The 13,504-nt window shown below is 57.7% G+C and overlaps 1 protein-coding gene across 2 annotated transcripts in view; it reads right to left on the bottom strand.

The window, feature by feature from the left end:
* Rdh13 (retinol dehydrogenase 13 (all-trans/9-cis)) overlaps nucleotides 1-13,504 on the bottom strand; it is a 17,013-nt gene continuing 3,509 nt past the window's right edge. For both annotated transcript variants that reach the window (XM_005413365.2, XM_005413366.1), the window contains exons 2-7: nucleotides 12,334-12,452; nucleotides 10,462-10,617; nucleotides 5,315-5,419; nucleotides 2,587-2,799; nucleotides 1,673-1,774; nucleotides 1-911 (exon numbers count right to left, since the gene is read on the bottom strand). In XM_005413365.2, coding sequence (XP_005413422.1) covers nucleotides 667-911; nucleotides 1,673-1,774; nucleotides 2,587-2,799; nucleotides 5,315-5,419; nucleotides 10,462-10,617; nucleotides 12,334-12,452 — 940 coding nt within the window. In that variant the 3' untranslated portion in view covers nucleotides 1-666. The remainder of the gene's footprint in view (nucleotides 912-1,672; nucleotides 1,775-2,586; nucleotides 2,800-5,314; nucleotides 5,420-10,461; nucleotides 10,618-12,333; nucleotides 12,453-13,504) is intronic.

Genomic DNA, 13,504 nt, shown 5'->3' with positions numbered 1-13,504 from the left:
TAGGTTTGGGGGATTTTATTATCACAGAGCACATCTGAGAGCCCGAGGGGAGGTGTCAGCCCAGGCGATCCCGGTCCACGCGTGCTCAGCCACGCCATGACCAGGCCGGGGTCTGCGCTGGCCTCTCTGGGTGGGGCCTGGCACCAGGGACTGGCTTGCACAGAGGCCCTCAGTAAACTGTCACCTGAAGGCCGCCGAGCCAGGCAGAGCTCACCCACCAGACCGTCCCAAGCAGCGGTGGCTACAGCGCACATGACAGTGGCCGAGACCCAGGCTCAGGGACACGGGCGTCCCTCGAGGCAGGTGCCCGCCTGTGGCTCAGTCCGCTGTGCACAGCTGCCAGATGGGGCCAACACTGCCCCTAGCGGACAGTGCGGGCACAGCAGCCGGCACCCTTGGCGTTCACCTGCGCCGCGAGGATGGCGAGGGCGTGGCACCCAGTGCCTCGGTCTTGGAGCCAACACTGCCCCTAGGGGATGAAGATGGCATAGCAGCCTCCATCCCTTGGTCTTTAAATTCACATGGCGCCCACACTGCCCCTGGAGGACGGTGAGGGTCACGGTGTTCATCCCGTCCCCCAGTGGGTGACAGAGGCCGGCTGTCAGCATCCTTGATCTTGCAGCTCTATCCTGGAGAATGAGGTGGCTTTCAAACCTGCTCCTGAGGTTATCTGGAGCTGGACTGTCCCCTCGCGGGGGGCTTGAGGGACACGTCCAAGCCCACAAGGCGGGCACTTTCAGCCCAAAGCCTCTGGGCTACCTCCTCATCTTCTGCCTCCGGGGCTGGAGCCGTCTCTTTGAGTCCATCAAAGTACTTTCCAGAAACACCCTCCAGCTCCTCCGCCACGGCCAGGTAGGTGCTGGGCTGGGCCGCCAGCTGGGGGCTCTTGACCAGCAGCCAGAAGACGGGCCCTGCAACGACCCACAGAGCCTGCAGTCCACACACTCGGGAGGACAGAGCCCAGCCCCACCCTCTGGGAGGCCTCCACCCTGTGGGTCCCGCCTCCAGGCAGAGCCCTCCACACGCAGGGACCCAGGACGCCTCCCTGGCTTTCCCCTGAAAAATGAAAGCCCTCACTTCCTTTGGTCACACTAAGTCCTCACCTACCCCACCCTTCCTTGAAATAATTTTCACTTACACAGTCCACCTGGTGGCAGTCACAGCTTACTATTCTTGACACCCAGCACACACCCACTAGATGTTTCTCAGGATCATAAATATTAGCTCTAAGTTCTAGTTACTTATGCAGCCTAACTCTGGCGCAGGCACTGGGCAGGTCTCTTACAGGAGGTCTTATCTAATCCTCCAATGACTCCACTGGGTCCCACTGCGGCCCTCACTGTACAGACGAGGAAACTGGAGCATAACATGGGGAAGACATTTCCCTCGGGCGGCTCAGGTAGTCTGGGGCACAGCCAGAGTCAGCCCATGCACAGCCTGAGTCCAAGAACCAGCAGCACGACTCCCCACCCCTCCACTGGCCATGGGGCTCTGGCCTATTCCCTGAAGCTGTCTTCAGGCTGTCAGGCCACATCAACAGAACAGTGACTCATCCTCCAGCACACAAAGACACAGAGGAGGGGGCAGAAAGAAGTAAGGCTAGGGACGAACTCAGAGGGAGAGCCCCGGCCCAGGTACTAGGGCACGGGCAAGGGTTCGGAGAGGGACTCACCAAGCGTGAAGCTGGAGAAGGTGGAGCTGTGCATGCCAGTGTGTCTGCCCAACTCCGTGCTGGCCACGCCAGGGTGCAGAGCGTTGGCGGTCACACCCGTGCCTGGAATGAACAAGAATGGGGGCGGTGGCGGGCAGATGCCGGGTGCACACCACACCCGAAGGCTGCTGCAGCCCACACCGAGCTGTGGGGCTTCCCCGGCCATGCCGCTTCGCACACCGGAATCGATGCCGCCTCACTCTGAAGCCTCGGGCTCAAGTGGCTTCATACAAGGCAGCCGCGCCCCCGAGCAGAGCCTGCCTGAGCCTTGACAAACCCACAGGCCGGGGCTCCGCTACCCCAGAGACTCAAGCTGGGGCTTGCGGTGTGGTTGCGGCACAGCATCTGTGACCAGCCCTCACTCAGGTGAGCGCCCTGCTGACCCACAGACCACCTGTGAGCCGCAGGGGCCTAGAGCAGCTCTCGGCCTCAGCACTGACCCTTGGTCAGGGCGGACGGGACGTGCAATGCACCGCGAGAAGCTCAGCAGCACCCATGGATTCCCCCATGGATACCGGGAGCATCTCCCCTACCTCGCTGTGACAGCCACGTTTACAGGCGCTGACACCCGTCTGCTAGGGACCAAAATCACTCCGAGTTTAGAACCACTAGCTAAGAACACCAGAGGCTTAGATGCCCATCCAGGAAAAGCAGAGAAGGCTGCCTAGTGAGGGCCTGAACGGCATCATTAGAGCAGCAATTGATCAGTGATGCCTGCCGTAGCCATCCGAAGGGAGAGCCATGGTACGAGTGCCACCTTTCAGTCTACTCTGCCCAGAGCCAATACGCTTGTCCTTCCATTGCCCAAGGACACGGAAGGGCCATTCCGGGCTGAGAGAGGAGAGAGCAAAGCGGTGAGCTCGCCCCACACGCACCTTGCAGCCGCCGGCTCAGCTCCTTGGTGAAGAGCACGACAGCCAGCTTGCTCTGACAGTAGGCAGCCTTGGTGTTGTACTTCCTCTTCTGCCAGTTCAAGTCATCGAAGTCTATGTGCCCAGCCACGTGGGCCAGGGAGGAGAGGTTGATGACCCGCGATGGGGCTGAGGCTTTCAGCTTGTCCAGCAGCAGGTTTGTCAGAAGAAAATGACCTGGACGAAGGACAGCAAGAACCGTTCTGTCCATTCTTCTTCAAAGTAGCTGTTCTGGTTGGACGTGGTGGCGCACGCCTGTAATCCCAGCACTCAGGAGGCTGAGGCAGGAGGATCGTTGCAAGTTCGAGACCAACCTGGGCTACAAAGTGAGCCCAAGGCCAGCCTGAACTGCATAGCGAGACCCTGCCTCAAAAAGACCAAAAAAAACCCACAGGAATTCACTACTGGTATCTGATGGTTAGAGACCAGGGGTACTGCTGAACACCCTACCATTCCATGCCCAAGAGAGTCAAAAGACCACAAAGACGATCAAGTCAGACAGTAGCCCCACGAAGCCATTTGGGGAAGAGATGGCCGTCTATCTCATCATGTCTTTTTTAGCAACAGAATTTTTAGCCATGCACATGACACCCCATGAATGAATGACTAAATTTCCCAGACTCCCTTGCAGTTATAGGAGGTCGTGTAGTTGATTACAACAGATGTGAATGACAATATGTGTCATGGATTAACTATGCCCCCCACAGGGAAAAAAAAATGTAGAAATTCTAACTGGACAGTGGGTCTTTACAAATGAATCAGATTAAAATGGAGTCATCACAGTGAGCTCTAAACCAGTGTGGCTGATGTCTTTACGAAAAGGGCCCCCTGTCCCCACCAGGCATGCCTGGTGGTACACGGCTGCAATCCCAGCTACCCAGGAGGCTGAGGGAGGAGGATCAAAAGTTAGATGCCAGACTGGGCAACTCAGTGAGATCCTGTCCCAACATGTTTGAAAAAGGGAGGTGGAGAGTTGAGGATGTAGCCCACTGGCCGAGCATTTCCTAGCTAGCATGAAGCCACGGGTTCCACCAACACTGTACAAATGAATCAATAAATAAAGGTGCCCTGTTTTGTGACACAGACCCACACACGGAGAGGAGGCAGGGAGAGCAAGGCAGAGATCCGGGGGACGCGACTGCAAGCCGGGCAAAATCAAAGCTTTCCAGAAACCCACAGAAGCTAGGGGAGAGGCCTGGATCGGCCCCAGAAGGAACCAGGCCTGCCGGCATCTTCAGCGTGGATTTCCGGACTCCAGAACTGAGAGCATACAGTTCTGCTGTCCACATGACCCAGCACACGCTACCTTGTCGTGGCAGCCCTACAAACGTCATCCACACTACCACTTTCCGGTCATGGCTGCTAAGGTTCAGATCTGATACGTCTCCCAAAATGTTCATGAGTTCCAAGCAGGGGATTTTGGAACAGGACTGGCCTGTGGAGCTCTCCGTTCACTGGTGGACTGACCTAGTGATTGATTCGTACTGTGATAGTATTGCTGCGGGGTGGGAACTCAGGAGGAGGGACTTAGCTCAGGGCCAGGGGCGTGGGGGCAGGATCTTGGGGCCTGTATCTGGCCCCAGCCGCGTTCCCTCTGGCTCGCTGCTTCACTCTGTGTCCTGGCTGCCGTGAGGTGAGCAGCCTCCCTCCCCGACATCCCTCCAACACGATATTCCCACCTCACCGCAGCCGGAAGCAATGGAGCAGCCGACCGTGGACTGGAGTCTCTGAAACTGTGAGCCAGAGTAAACCTTTCATACTTGAAGGTGTTTTTCTCAGGTGTTTTGTCACAGTCGTGGAAAGCTGACACAACAGTATTCCAGTTTCCCTCCTTCCCACGGCAGGAAGGAGGACCCGGCCGTGAGCCATCCACGTCCGTGAGACAGAGACAGTGTGCGGTCAGCAAATGCGTAGTGTGAAGAGTCTTGGACCCCACAGAGTCCACAGGGCAACACCACACGGCCTGGATCCCCAAGAAGAACGAGCGGACTGCTCTGCTCAGCAACCCATGCTGCGTGTCCCACACAACGAAGGCCAGCAAGGAAGACAAGTGCCAGGTGCTTGTCTGAGTCACACAGCTCACACACACCACAGGCGGGGTGCAGAGCCGGGCCTGGCACTGTGCAGCCAGCTCCGACCCCTCCGCCAAGTGCCGGTGAGGCCCGTGTGTGCTGCAGACAGCATGGAACAAGACAGGTGCCCTTCCCGCGGGACCTGCATCCTAGCTGCGAGACAGACGCACCCAGGGAACAAAACAACGAACGAGGCCGCGAAGGGGCGGCAAGGACGGGGTCAGCCAGCTCCACGAGGCAGCCAGGACGGCTTCACTGAGCGCATGGCCTCAGGGCTGGGATCTCGTGACACGAAGGGCCAGGTGTCGGGGACACCACAAGGACACTGCAGGCAGAAGCAAAGGCAAGCGCCAGGCCCCGGGACCTGGGGAGGAAGAGGACAGACGGATGGACACTGAGGACAGACGGACGATGAGGGGATGGGGTTGGGGGTGGGTGGCAGCATCATGTGAGTCTCTGGACAAGCGGCTGCTGCGGGACAGGAGCAACCATCGGAGCAATGAACCGCAGGCGCCTGAGCTACCAGAGACCCCGGGGGCCGCCCAGTGCCCGGGCATGGAGCAGGACCCTCAGGGCGGAGCCCCAGAACCCACATTCAGTGCCACCCTCACGGGCCTCACCCAGGTGGTTGACGCCCAGCTGCATCTCGAAGCCGTCCTCGGTGACCCAGTGCGGGCAGCGCATCACGGCCGCGTTGTTGATGAGAATGTCCACGCGCTCCTCCTCTGTAAGACAGGGAGGGGACGGGGCACAGGGCTGAGCAAGGACCAGAGCCCTGCGGGGCGGCGGACATCGTCCCCATAGTCCCTGTGCCCTGGGGCCTGCAAGGTGGCCTCTCAGAAACAGCACCTTGCGGGGCCGGGTGCTACACCGCTGCAATCCCAGCTCTCTAGGAGGCTGAGGCAGGAGGATCACAAGCTGGAGCCCAGCCTGGGCAGCTTAGTGACATACCAAAACCCTGTCTCCAAATTTCTTAAAAAGGGAGTTCAGTGTGAAGGCCTTGGGCTCCTGCCATAGTACCCCCCCCAAAAAAAAAATCAGCAAGAAGCAGTGTCTTTGTGGTAGCATATCAGTGAGGATGGGGCCTCAGGGAAGCCCTGACGCAGCAGGCCCGTGTCCTCCCTGAAGGGGCACAGGGGAAGGCTGAGACACACAGGGAGACCGCACCAGGGCGAGGCGGAGCTGAGGAGGCAGCAGAGGGGTCCGCCCGACCCCAGGCGCAGCAAGGCCTTCGGGTTGTGATGACCCAGTCCTGGCGTCCTGACCCGGCAGGATGGGCAGCCCCGGATGGACATGTTCTCGGACACACGCACAGGCCCTGCTGAGCTCTTATGAGCCCAGGCACTGCAGGCCGCGGGCCCGACCCAGCCTGGTTCCGGACACCTCACGTGCACACAGCTGGGGACCCTCAGGCCGCATGAGCGACAGGGCCCCCGCCCGCAGCAGCGGCCCCAACACGGGGCCACAGAGGGGGGGCGGTGAGACCACGCAGGGTGTGGCCGTCCTACCCCAAAGCAGGCACCGCGGCGGGTGCACGGGGCTGGCTCCTCCACTCCTGCCGTGCCCTCGGCCAATGCCACCTTCTCTGGTCTCCTCCCGTCTCCTTCCTCAGGTGTCTCTGTGTCCCAAATTCCCTCGTGGAGGACACCAGGCACCGGATCACGGGCGCACACACACGCACACCTGCCCCAACTAGGCTCTGTACAGACCCTGAGTCCCACAAGGCCACAATCCTGGGGCCGGGGCCGGGGGGCACCACTGAACCCATACCACTCTCAGGAGGCCTGGGGAGGGAGGAGTCGGTGCCCGCCCCCTCCCAGCAGGGCACAAGCTCCGGGAAGGCGGCTCGGCCAGCACCCGGCCGGCACGTAGCTGCTCAGTGACTCAGTTTCCCCCGTGTAGAAGGACAACAGTACCCGCCCAGCAGAAACGTATAATCGCTGTTCACTCAACAAGTACTTCCTCAGCCCCAGCTCCTGGGCGCTGGAAATACAGGGAGGACGAGCCGGTCAGGCGCCTCGTGCAGGGCTGCCCCGCGTGGCCCAGGGACTGAAGGGCACAGGGCACTCTCAGGCGGCACAGCTGTCGTGGAAGCACACAGGGCTGCCACTAGGACCACTGCGGGTGCCGGGCAGCCAGAAGGATGAGGCAGGGCTGCTGCATGAGCCCTGGGCAGGGATCCAGGCCAAGGCCCCAGCACCGCGGAGGCCCTGAGCTCCTCTCACCCAGGGCTGGACCCAGGCGGGGTCCCTGACTATGTTCTGTTTCTTCTGGAAAAGCCTTGTTTTATTTCCCAGTGCAGAGGGTAGAACCCAGATCCTCTGCATGCTAGCCCGGGCCTCCACCAGGCTGTACCCCATTCCCTCTTTTATTCTTATTGTTGGTTTTTCTTGGTACCAGGAATCGAACTGGGGACCTTGTGCTTGCCAGCAGGCTCGATTCAGCTGAGCTGTACTCCTGGCCCCTGTTTTTGTTAAACAGGGTAAAATACACATGCCATAAACTATTTCACCTGGCATGGTGGCACACTCCTGTAATCCCAGCACTCGGCTGAGGCAGGAGGGTTGCTACAAGTTCAAGGCCAGCCTGAGCTACATAGCGAGACTCTATCTCACAACGTACTAACCCATTTCCGGAGCAGCACACTGTGGCTCGGCGAGGACACCTCACCTGCCCAGGGTGTCGGCCTCTGGTCCTTGCCGTCCCAAGATGCCCCGGGGCTGAGCACGCTGGGCTCCAGTACCCACGGCTACAGAGGCCGATGTGGGGCTTACAGGGTGATCGGCTGGGCCCATGTGTGCCAGGGGCAGCACTCTTCCCGGTACACAGCAGGCACTTCACAGATGCCCTCCGTCCACCCGCTAGGCCTGCAGACACTGCCCCTCCTGTCCTGTGTGCCCGCGACCACAGCCTCTCACCCACGCCGCCAGGTAACGCCTCATCCGGTCCCAGGGGCACAGGGAGGGTGGGCGGTGGGAGGGAGGAAGGCGGGGAGGGAGAGGGGAGGGACATCTACGCCTCCCTCCCTACCTCACAGTCACTCTTCCAGCACAGCCCTCTCTCAGCCCTGTGACAACCAGGACCTACCAGGGGTTCAGAAAACGGTTTTGTTTTGTTTTTTTAAATTTTGGTTTGTTATTTTTGTTCTGTTTTGGGGACAGGGTCTCACTATGTAGTTCAGGTTGGCCTCAAACTCACTAGGTAGCCCAGACTGGCCTTGCACTCCCAGCGATCCTCCTGCCCCAGCCTCTGAGTGCTGGGATGCAGGCGTGTGCCACCAACTGGCCAGGAAATGTTCCTTTTTTTGGTACCAGGAATTGAACTCAAGCCCTCGCGCTGGCCAGGCAGGCATTGTGACCGAGCTACACCTCCGGCTGGCCTGGAAACGTTCTTGATAAACGAGACCCCACAGCTCTGTCCTCCTCCCCTTCAACTCGGGGCTGTCTTGTGAACAAGGTGCGTCCACTCAGGACAAGGACGTTTGCCAAACCCATCCCACTAGGGTCCAGAAAGCGGACGAGACTCAGGGTGAAGAGCGACGTCTCCCCGTCCCCTGATGCAGACTGGTGCAGCCCCGGGGAACCAGCGTGGACATTCCTCGAGAAACTCACAAGGGAAATCCCAAGAAGCCCAGCCGTGTCCCCTCCAGGCGTCCTCCCGGGAGAGTTACCAACAGCACTGGCAGCGGCCGTGCACACCCACGTTCACAGCAGCACACTCACAACTGCCAGGTGCCATCACAGACGGGCGAGGGAAAGGCCGGCCATTCACAGTGGAGTATTACACGGCCATAAAGAATGCAACGATCTCATCTGCAGAAGAACAGACAGAACTGCAGACCACCGTCACGTGAAGCAAAATGAGCCAGACTCAGAAAGCTGAATATCGCACCGTTTCTCCCACATGAGAAACCTAAACAAATACGTAAAATAACGCAAGACAACAGGAAACGAGGAGGTAGACCTGCGGAGACCGAGGAGGGCGCAGGGGCGTGGGAGGGAACGGAGCAAACCGGCCATTCTGATTACTAAGATGCACTAATTTTAAAAAGAAGGGTGCTCCCCTGCTAGCCTCATATCGAAAGGAAAATCAGCAACACCCTGGACGCCCAACAGCAGGGGATTCTCAAGGTAAGAGGCTTGCAACACTGCGGTGTTCATGGGACTCATAAAAAATACCTCCTCTTAGGAAGAACAGGTTCGAGAGATCGACTCCACATCCTCACAACCACAGCTAACAGTGTATTACGCTTTTTCCTTTACCAGGCAGTACTGGGGATTGAACCCCGGGCCTTGACCATCCTAAACAAGTCCTCCACCCCAGAGCTAGATCCTCATCCCTTTTTAAACTTCACTTTGAAACAGGATCTGGATATGTTACCTAGGCTGGGCTTCAATTTGAGATCCTCCTGCCTCAGCCTCCCAAGCAGCTGGGTGTTATGGTTGATACAACGTGTCAACTTGAGTCCAGGAGCTTAACTAAGTGACTCAGCAGTTGCACATCCTGGGGTGGAAAGGACACGCCCTTTAACTCTGGGATGCTGTTCACTGTGTCCATGTGAGAGGTTCAGAAGGTTAACTGTGTGACTCAGCGGGAGCCAGGGTGCTTACTTTGTATTCATCCTGCGCCTGTGCAGGAGGGCCGCAGAGTGTGTGAGTGCCGCACGCCCCCTGGGTGGGGTGGCCTGCTTACAATGTAAGGGAGGGAAAGAGGCTTGTTTTCCTCCTTTTTGCTCTTGCTGCTTCTGCTGTCTTCTGCCACCTTGAACTGTTGCCCTCTGCCATGTGCCACCCTGCCTTGGAGCCAGCCGAGTATGGACTGAAACCTCCACAGACTGTGAGCTAAATAAACCTTCCCTTCCTTAATTCTGGGTGTTGAGTATTTTGTCTCAACAACGAGAGAAAAGTAACCAAAACACTGGGATTATAGGTGCACATACTGCACCTGACCAATGTATCATATTCTTTAAAATCATTGAGAATAAAAAAAAATCACTGAGAATAGATTTCAAATGTTCTCACAACAAAAATGGTAAAGTTGCCAGGCATGGTGATGCATGCCTGTAATCCCAGCACTTGGAAGGCTGAGGCAGGAGGATCATTGTGAGTTCGAGACCAGCCTGGGCTGCAAAGTGAGCCCAAGGCCAGCCTGAACTACATAGTGAGACCCTGCCTCAAAAAGAAAAAAAAAAAAAGTAAGGTTATATAACGTGAAATATATGTGTCAGCTAGGTCAATTTAGCCATTTTACAACATATATGTATTTCAAAACACCATGTTATACACTAGTAATACAAACAATTTTCATCTGTCCATTTAAAATTAAACATGTTTTAAAATTATGTGCTCTAGTCCATTTAAAGATGTGTAAGAACAAATATATATATATATATATATATATATATAGTTCCAGTTTTGTCTAAAAATATACAAATACACACATAAACATGTTAGGAAGGAGCCTGGGGCAGGGCAGCAGACCTGTCATCCCAGCACCCTGGGAGGCTGAGGCAGGAGGCCCTCAAGTTCAAGCCTGGCCTGGGCAACTCTGTAACTTGGCAAGACTCTGCCTCAGAATAAAAGAATGGAAAGAGGGCTGGGAATATAGTTCGGTATGAAGGCTCTGGGTTCCATCCCCACTACTACAAAAATAATAATACTAAAGTAAATTAAAATTTTAAAACCAGGCAGCAGGTGTACCTGGCTCCCCGAGAACTGGCTCCCTGAGAACTGGCTCCCTAGAGCCCCGCAGGCCGCACCTCCCCTACCTTCGAGGATCCTCGCCGCGAACTCGCGCACGGACCTGAGGGAAGCCAGGTCCAGGTGCCGCGCGCAGACGTGGGGGTTGAGGGTCTCCCCGCGGATGTCCTTGGCGGCCGCCTCGCACTTCTCCATGTCTCGGCAGGCTAGGATGACGCGGCCTCCTGGAAACAGTGGGAACAAAACGAGGGAAAAACCGCGGTCAGGCATCACCTCAAGGGAAACGGAGGCGTCATCACCGAGAGACTACACACAACCGTCCTGGCAGTGCGGGACAACCGTCAGCGGGAGGGGACGGGCAGTGTCCAGGCACTGCGCCCAGAGTCAGCCAATGCTGTCCTCCCTGCGGCAACCCTCAGCCCTGACAGGCACGGAGCGCCGACACACGCCAGCGTCACCAGCCCCGGGCACCGCAACAGGCCGGCACCGGCCCTGCACTGCCCAAGTCCAGCAGGTACCTGGCTTCCCAGGGTGGCCCTGAGGGCTGGAGGGGCCCGGCTCCTGGGGGATGAAATGTTCCCACGCTGACCGGCGAGGCCACGTCACCCTGGGAGCGCTGGGTCCCTGAAGCCAGCAGAACATGGCTATGGATTACAAATGCTCCTTGATCTCCAGTGGGTTTACATCCAGATAAAACCGTGATAAACCAAAAGTACCCTGAACTGAAAACACATTGAATACACCTCCCAAGCAGCCTAGCAAGGCCTTGTCTATCTGAAACATGCTCAGAAGTCAGGCATGGAGGTGCACGACTGTAATCTCAGCACTCTGGGAGGCTGAGGCAGGAGGATTGCAAGTTTGAGTCCAGCCCGGGAAATTCAGTGACTTAGCGAGATACTGTCTCGAAACAGAAAGGGCTGGGAGTGTAGCTCAGTGCAAAGGCCCTGGGTTCAGTCTCCCATACCACCAAAAAAAAGCAAATCAAATCATCGCATGGTAGGGACCATTTGTACATCTCAATAACGCTACGAGAAGTCTTCTAATTAAACCAGGAGTGGTGGCCCGGACCTGTAATCCTAGCACTTGGCGGCTGAGGCAGGAGGATCACCACAAGTTCAAGCCCAGCCTGGGCTACAAAATGAGTTCATGGCTGGCCTTGACTACATACCAAAAAGAAGAAAAAAAAAAGATAAAAGATAAATAAAATGCACCAAAATCCTCACATGCAGGAGGAGGCTGGACTATGGGGGCGCTGTACTCTGATCCACCTACTCATGAGTCCTTGCTGGCCCGCTGACCCTGGCTGGAGCTGGGCCCTGGGGTTTACCCTCCCTGCCGCCCCCGTTCCTCCCTTCACTTCCTGCTTCCCGCTTCCTGGCCTCCGTGGGCAGAGCGCCTTCCCCTCCTCCAGGCCCCTCAGTCACCCTGCTACTGCTCCAGAGCCAGCACACCACAGCCTGACATGTGAGCCGCATAGCCCTCTGCCCCTTCGAGCTGTGTCCCCGCCCTGTGAAGGTGACCGAGACGGGGCCCAGTGCGGTGGCCCTGAGGACATTCGCACTGCTGCATGGCCCTCACCCCACGCAGCTCCACAGCATGTTCATCATCCCCGGTAGAAACCCCACACCCCTGGCCACCGGCTCCCCCTCCCCCCCAGCCCTGCACCCACCCCTCCACCTCCTGCCTCTCTGCACACGGCCCCTAGGAGCCGGACCTCAGCCCTCTCACTGAGCCTTGCTCCCTCGGGTCCATCACGGTGCAGTGTGGATCGGAATGCCCTGCCTTTACAGGGCTGAGTAATAGTCCTGCTGTGGCAGGCGACACTTAGCGGGTCCCTCCATCTGGGGACGGACACATGCTCCGTTCCCAGCTTTCGCTGACTGCACTGCTACCAACACAGTGCGCAAGTAACTCCTCCGAACACAAAGCAGGGGATTCACCTCGTCTGGCCAGTTCCAGCGCGGTCTGCTTCCCGATGCCGGTGTTGGCGCCCGTCACGATGACCGTCTTCCCGGGGATGGTGGCCTTGCTGGGACAAGTGCCGCCCGTGACATAGTCCCTGGCGGTGAGAGAGCTGTCAGTTCTCTGTCCACTCCGTCCGGCTGCCCCCCGACCCTGTGTGATCAGGGGCCAATGACAACCCAGAGCCCTTGTCCCCCAGTTGAAAGATGGAGGTACAGGTAACACCGTGAGGACTGGGAAGGCCCTGCTGGGACCTCTGCGGAGGGCTCAGCCTGGGGTCTGCCCGGCAGGAAGCTCTCACAAGGGGACAGCACCTGCCGCCCGTGAGGGACGACTCCTACGGCTGCTAGAACAAAGGGCCATAAATGGACGATCTTAAAACCACACAAATTCACGCTGGGTGTGGTGGTGCGTGCCTGCATGCAGGAGGCTGAGGCAGGAGGATCACCAGGAGTCTGAGGCCAGCCTGGGCTATCCAGAGAGTTCTGGGAGCTGGCGCCAGCTTGAGGGTCACTCTGAATTAATCGTGTTTATGTGGTCAGGGCGCTGCCAGTGGACAGCATAAGGACAGCACCCGCCCATCACCTCAGGAAGTTCTGCCACCGGGAGCCGCTGAGGTTCGACAGCTGTCTGCTGTTGGTCTTGTCTGCTTCAGAGTGAGGTGTCCAGGCCCCCGTAAGCTTTCAGTGGAGGACCACGTGGTCCATAAACAGGACACAGCGGTGTGCCAAGAAAGCTTTATTTACTCCAACAGGCAGTGGGCCACAGTGCGCCTGGGAGAGGACACTGCACAACTGAGAGACTCCGGGTGACGACAGCGCCCCACAGGGTCCCTGCACAAGGCTGAGCTCAGGACATCACTGCCGCCCCGGAAGGCTTAGCCCGAAGGGGGGCTCAGCGCAGGGTGCCGGCTCTTGGGTGAAAGTCAAGGGGACTGCGGCGCTCTCCTCATCTGCCAGGGACTGCCAAAGGCCACCGTCAGACGAAGGCCCGCCCCAAAAGCTGGGCCAGCCGAGGTCAGGGCGGTGGTTGAACCCCAGGCCGGTCAGCCACAGCTCCTGTTATTATACAACCGTATCACAGTAGCTGCACACGTTCACTGTTTGTAGTTTTTTTTTTTTTAGTTTTTTTTTTTTTTTTTTTTTTTTT

The sequence above is a fragment of the Chinchilla lanigera genome, unplaced genomic scaffold (assembly GCF_000276665.1).
Source record: "Chinchilla lanigera isolate Chin_1 unplaced genomic scaffold, ChiLan1.0 scaffold00166, whole genome shotgun sequence".
In the NCBI taxonomy this organism is placed as follows: Eukaryota; Metazoa; Chordata; class Mammalia; order Rodentia; family Chinchillidae; genus Chinchilla; species Chinchilla lanigera.
Note: the sequence above shows the minus strand (reverse complement) of the source record. Positions and strands in the feature narration are given on the sequence as shown.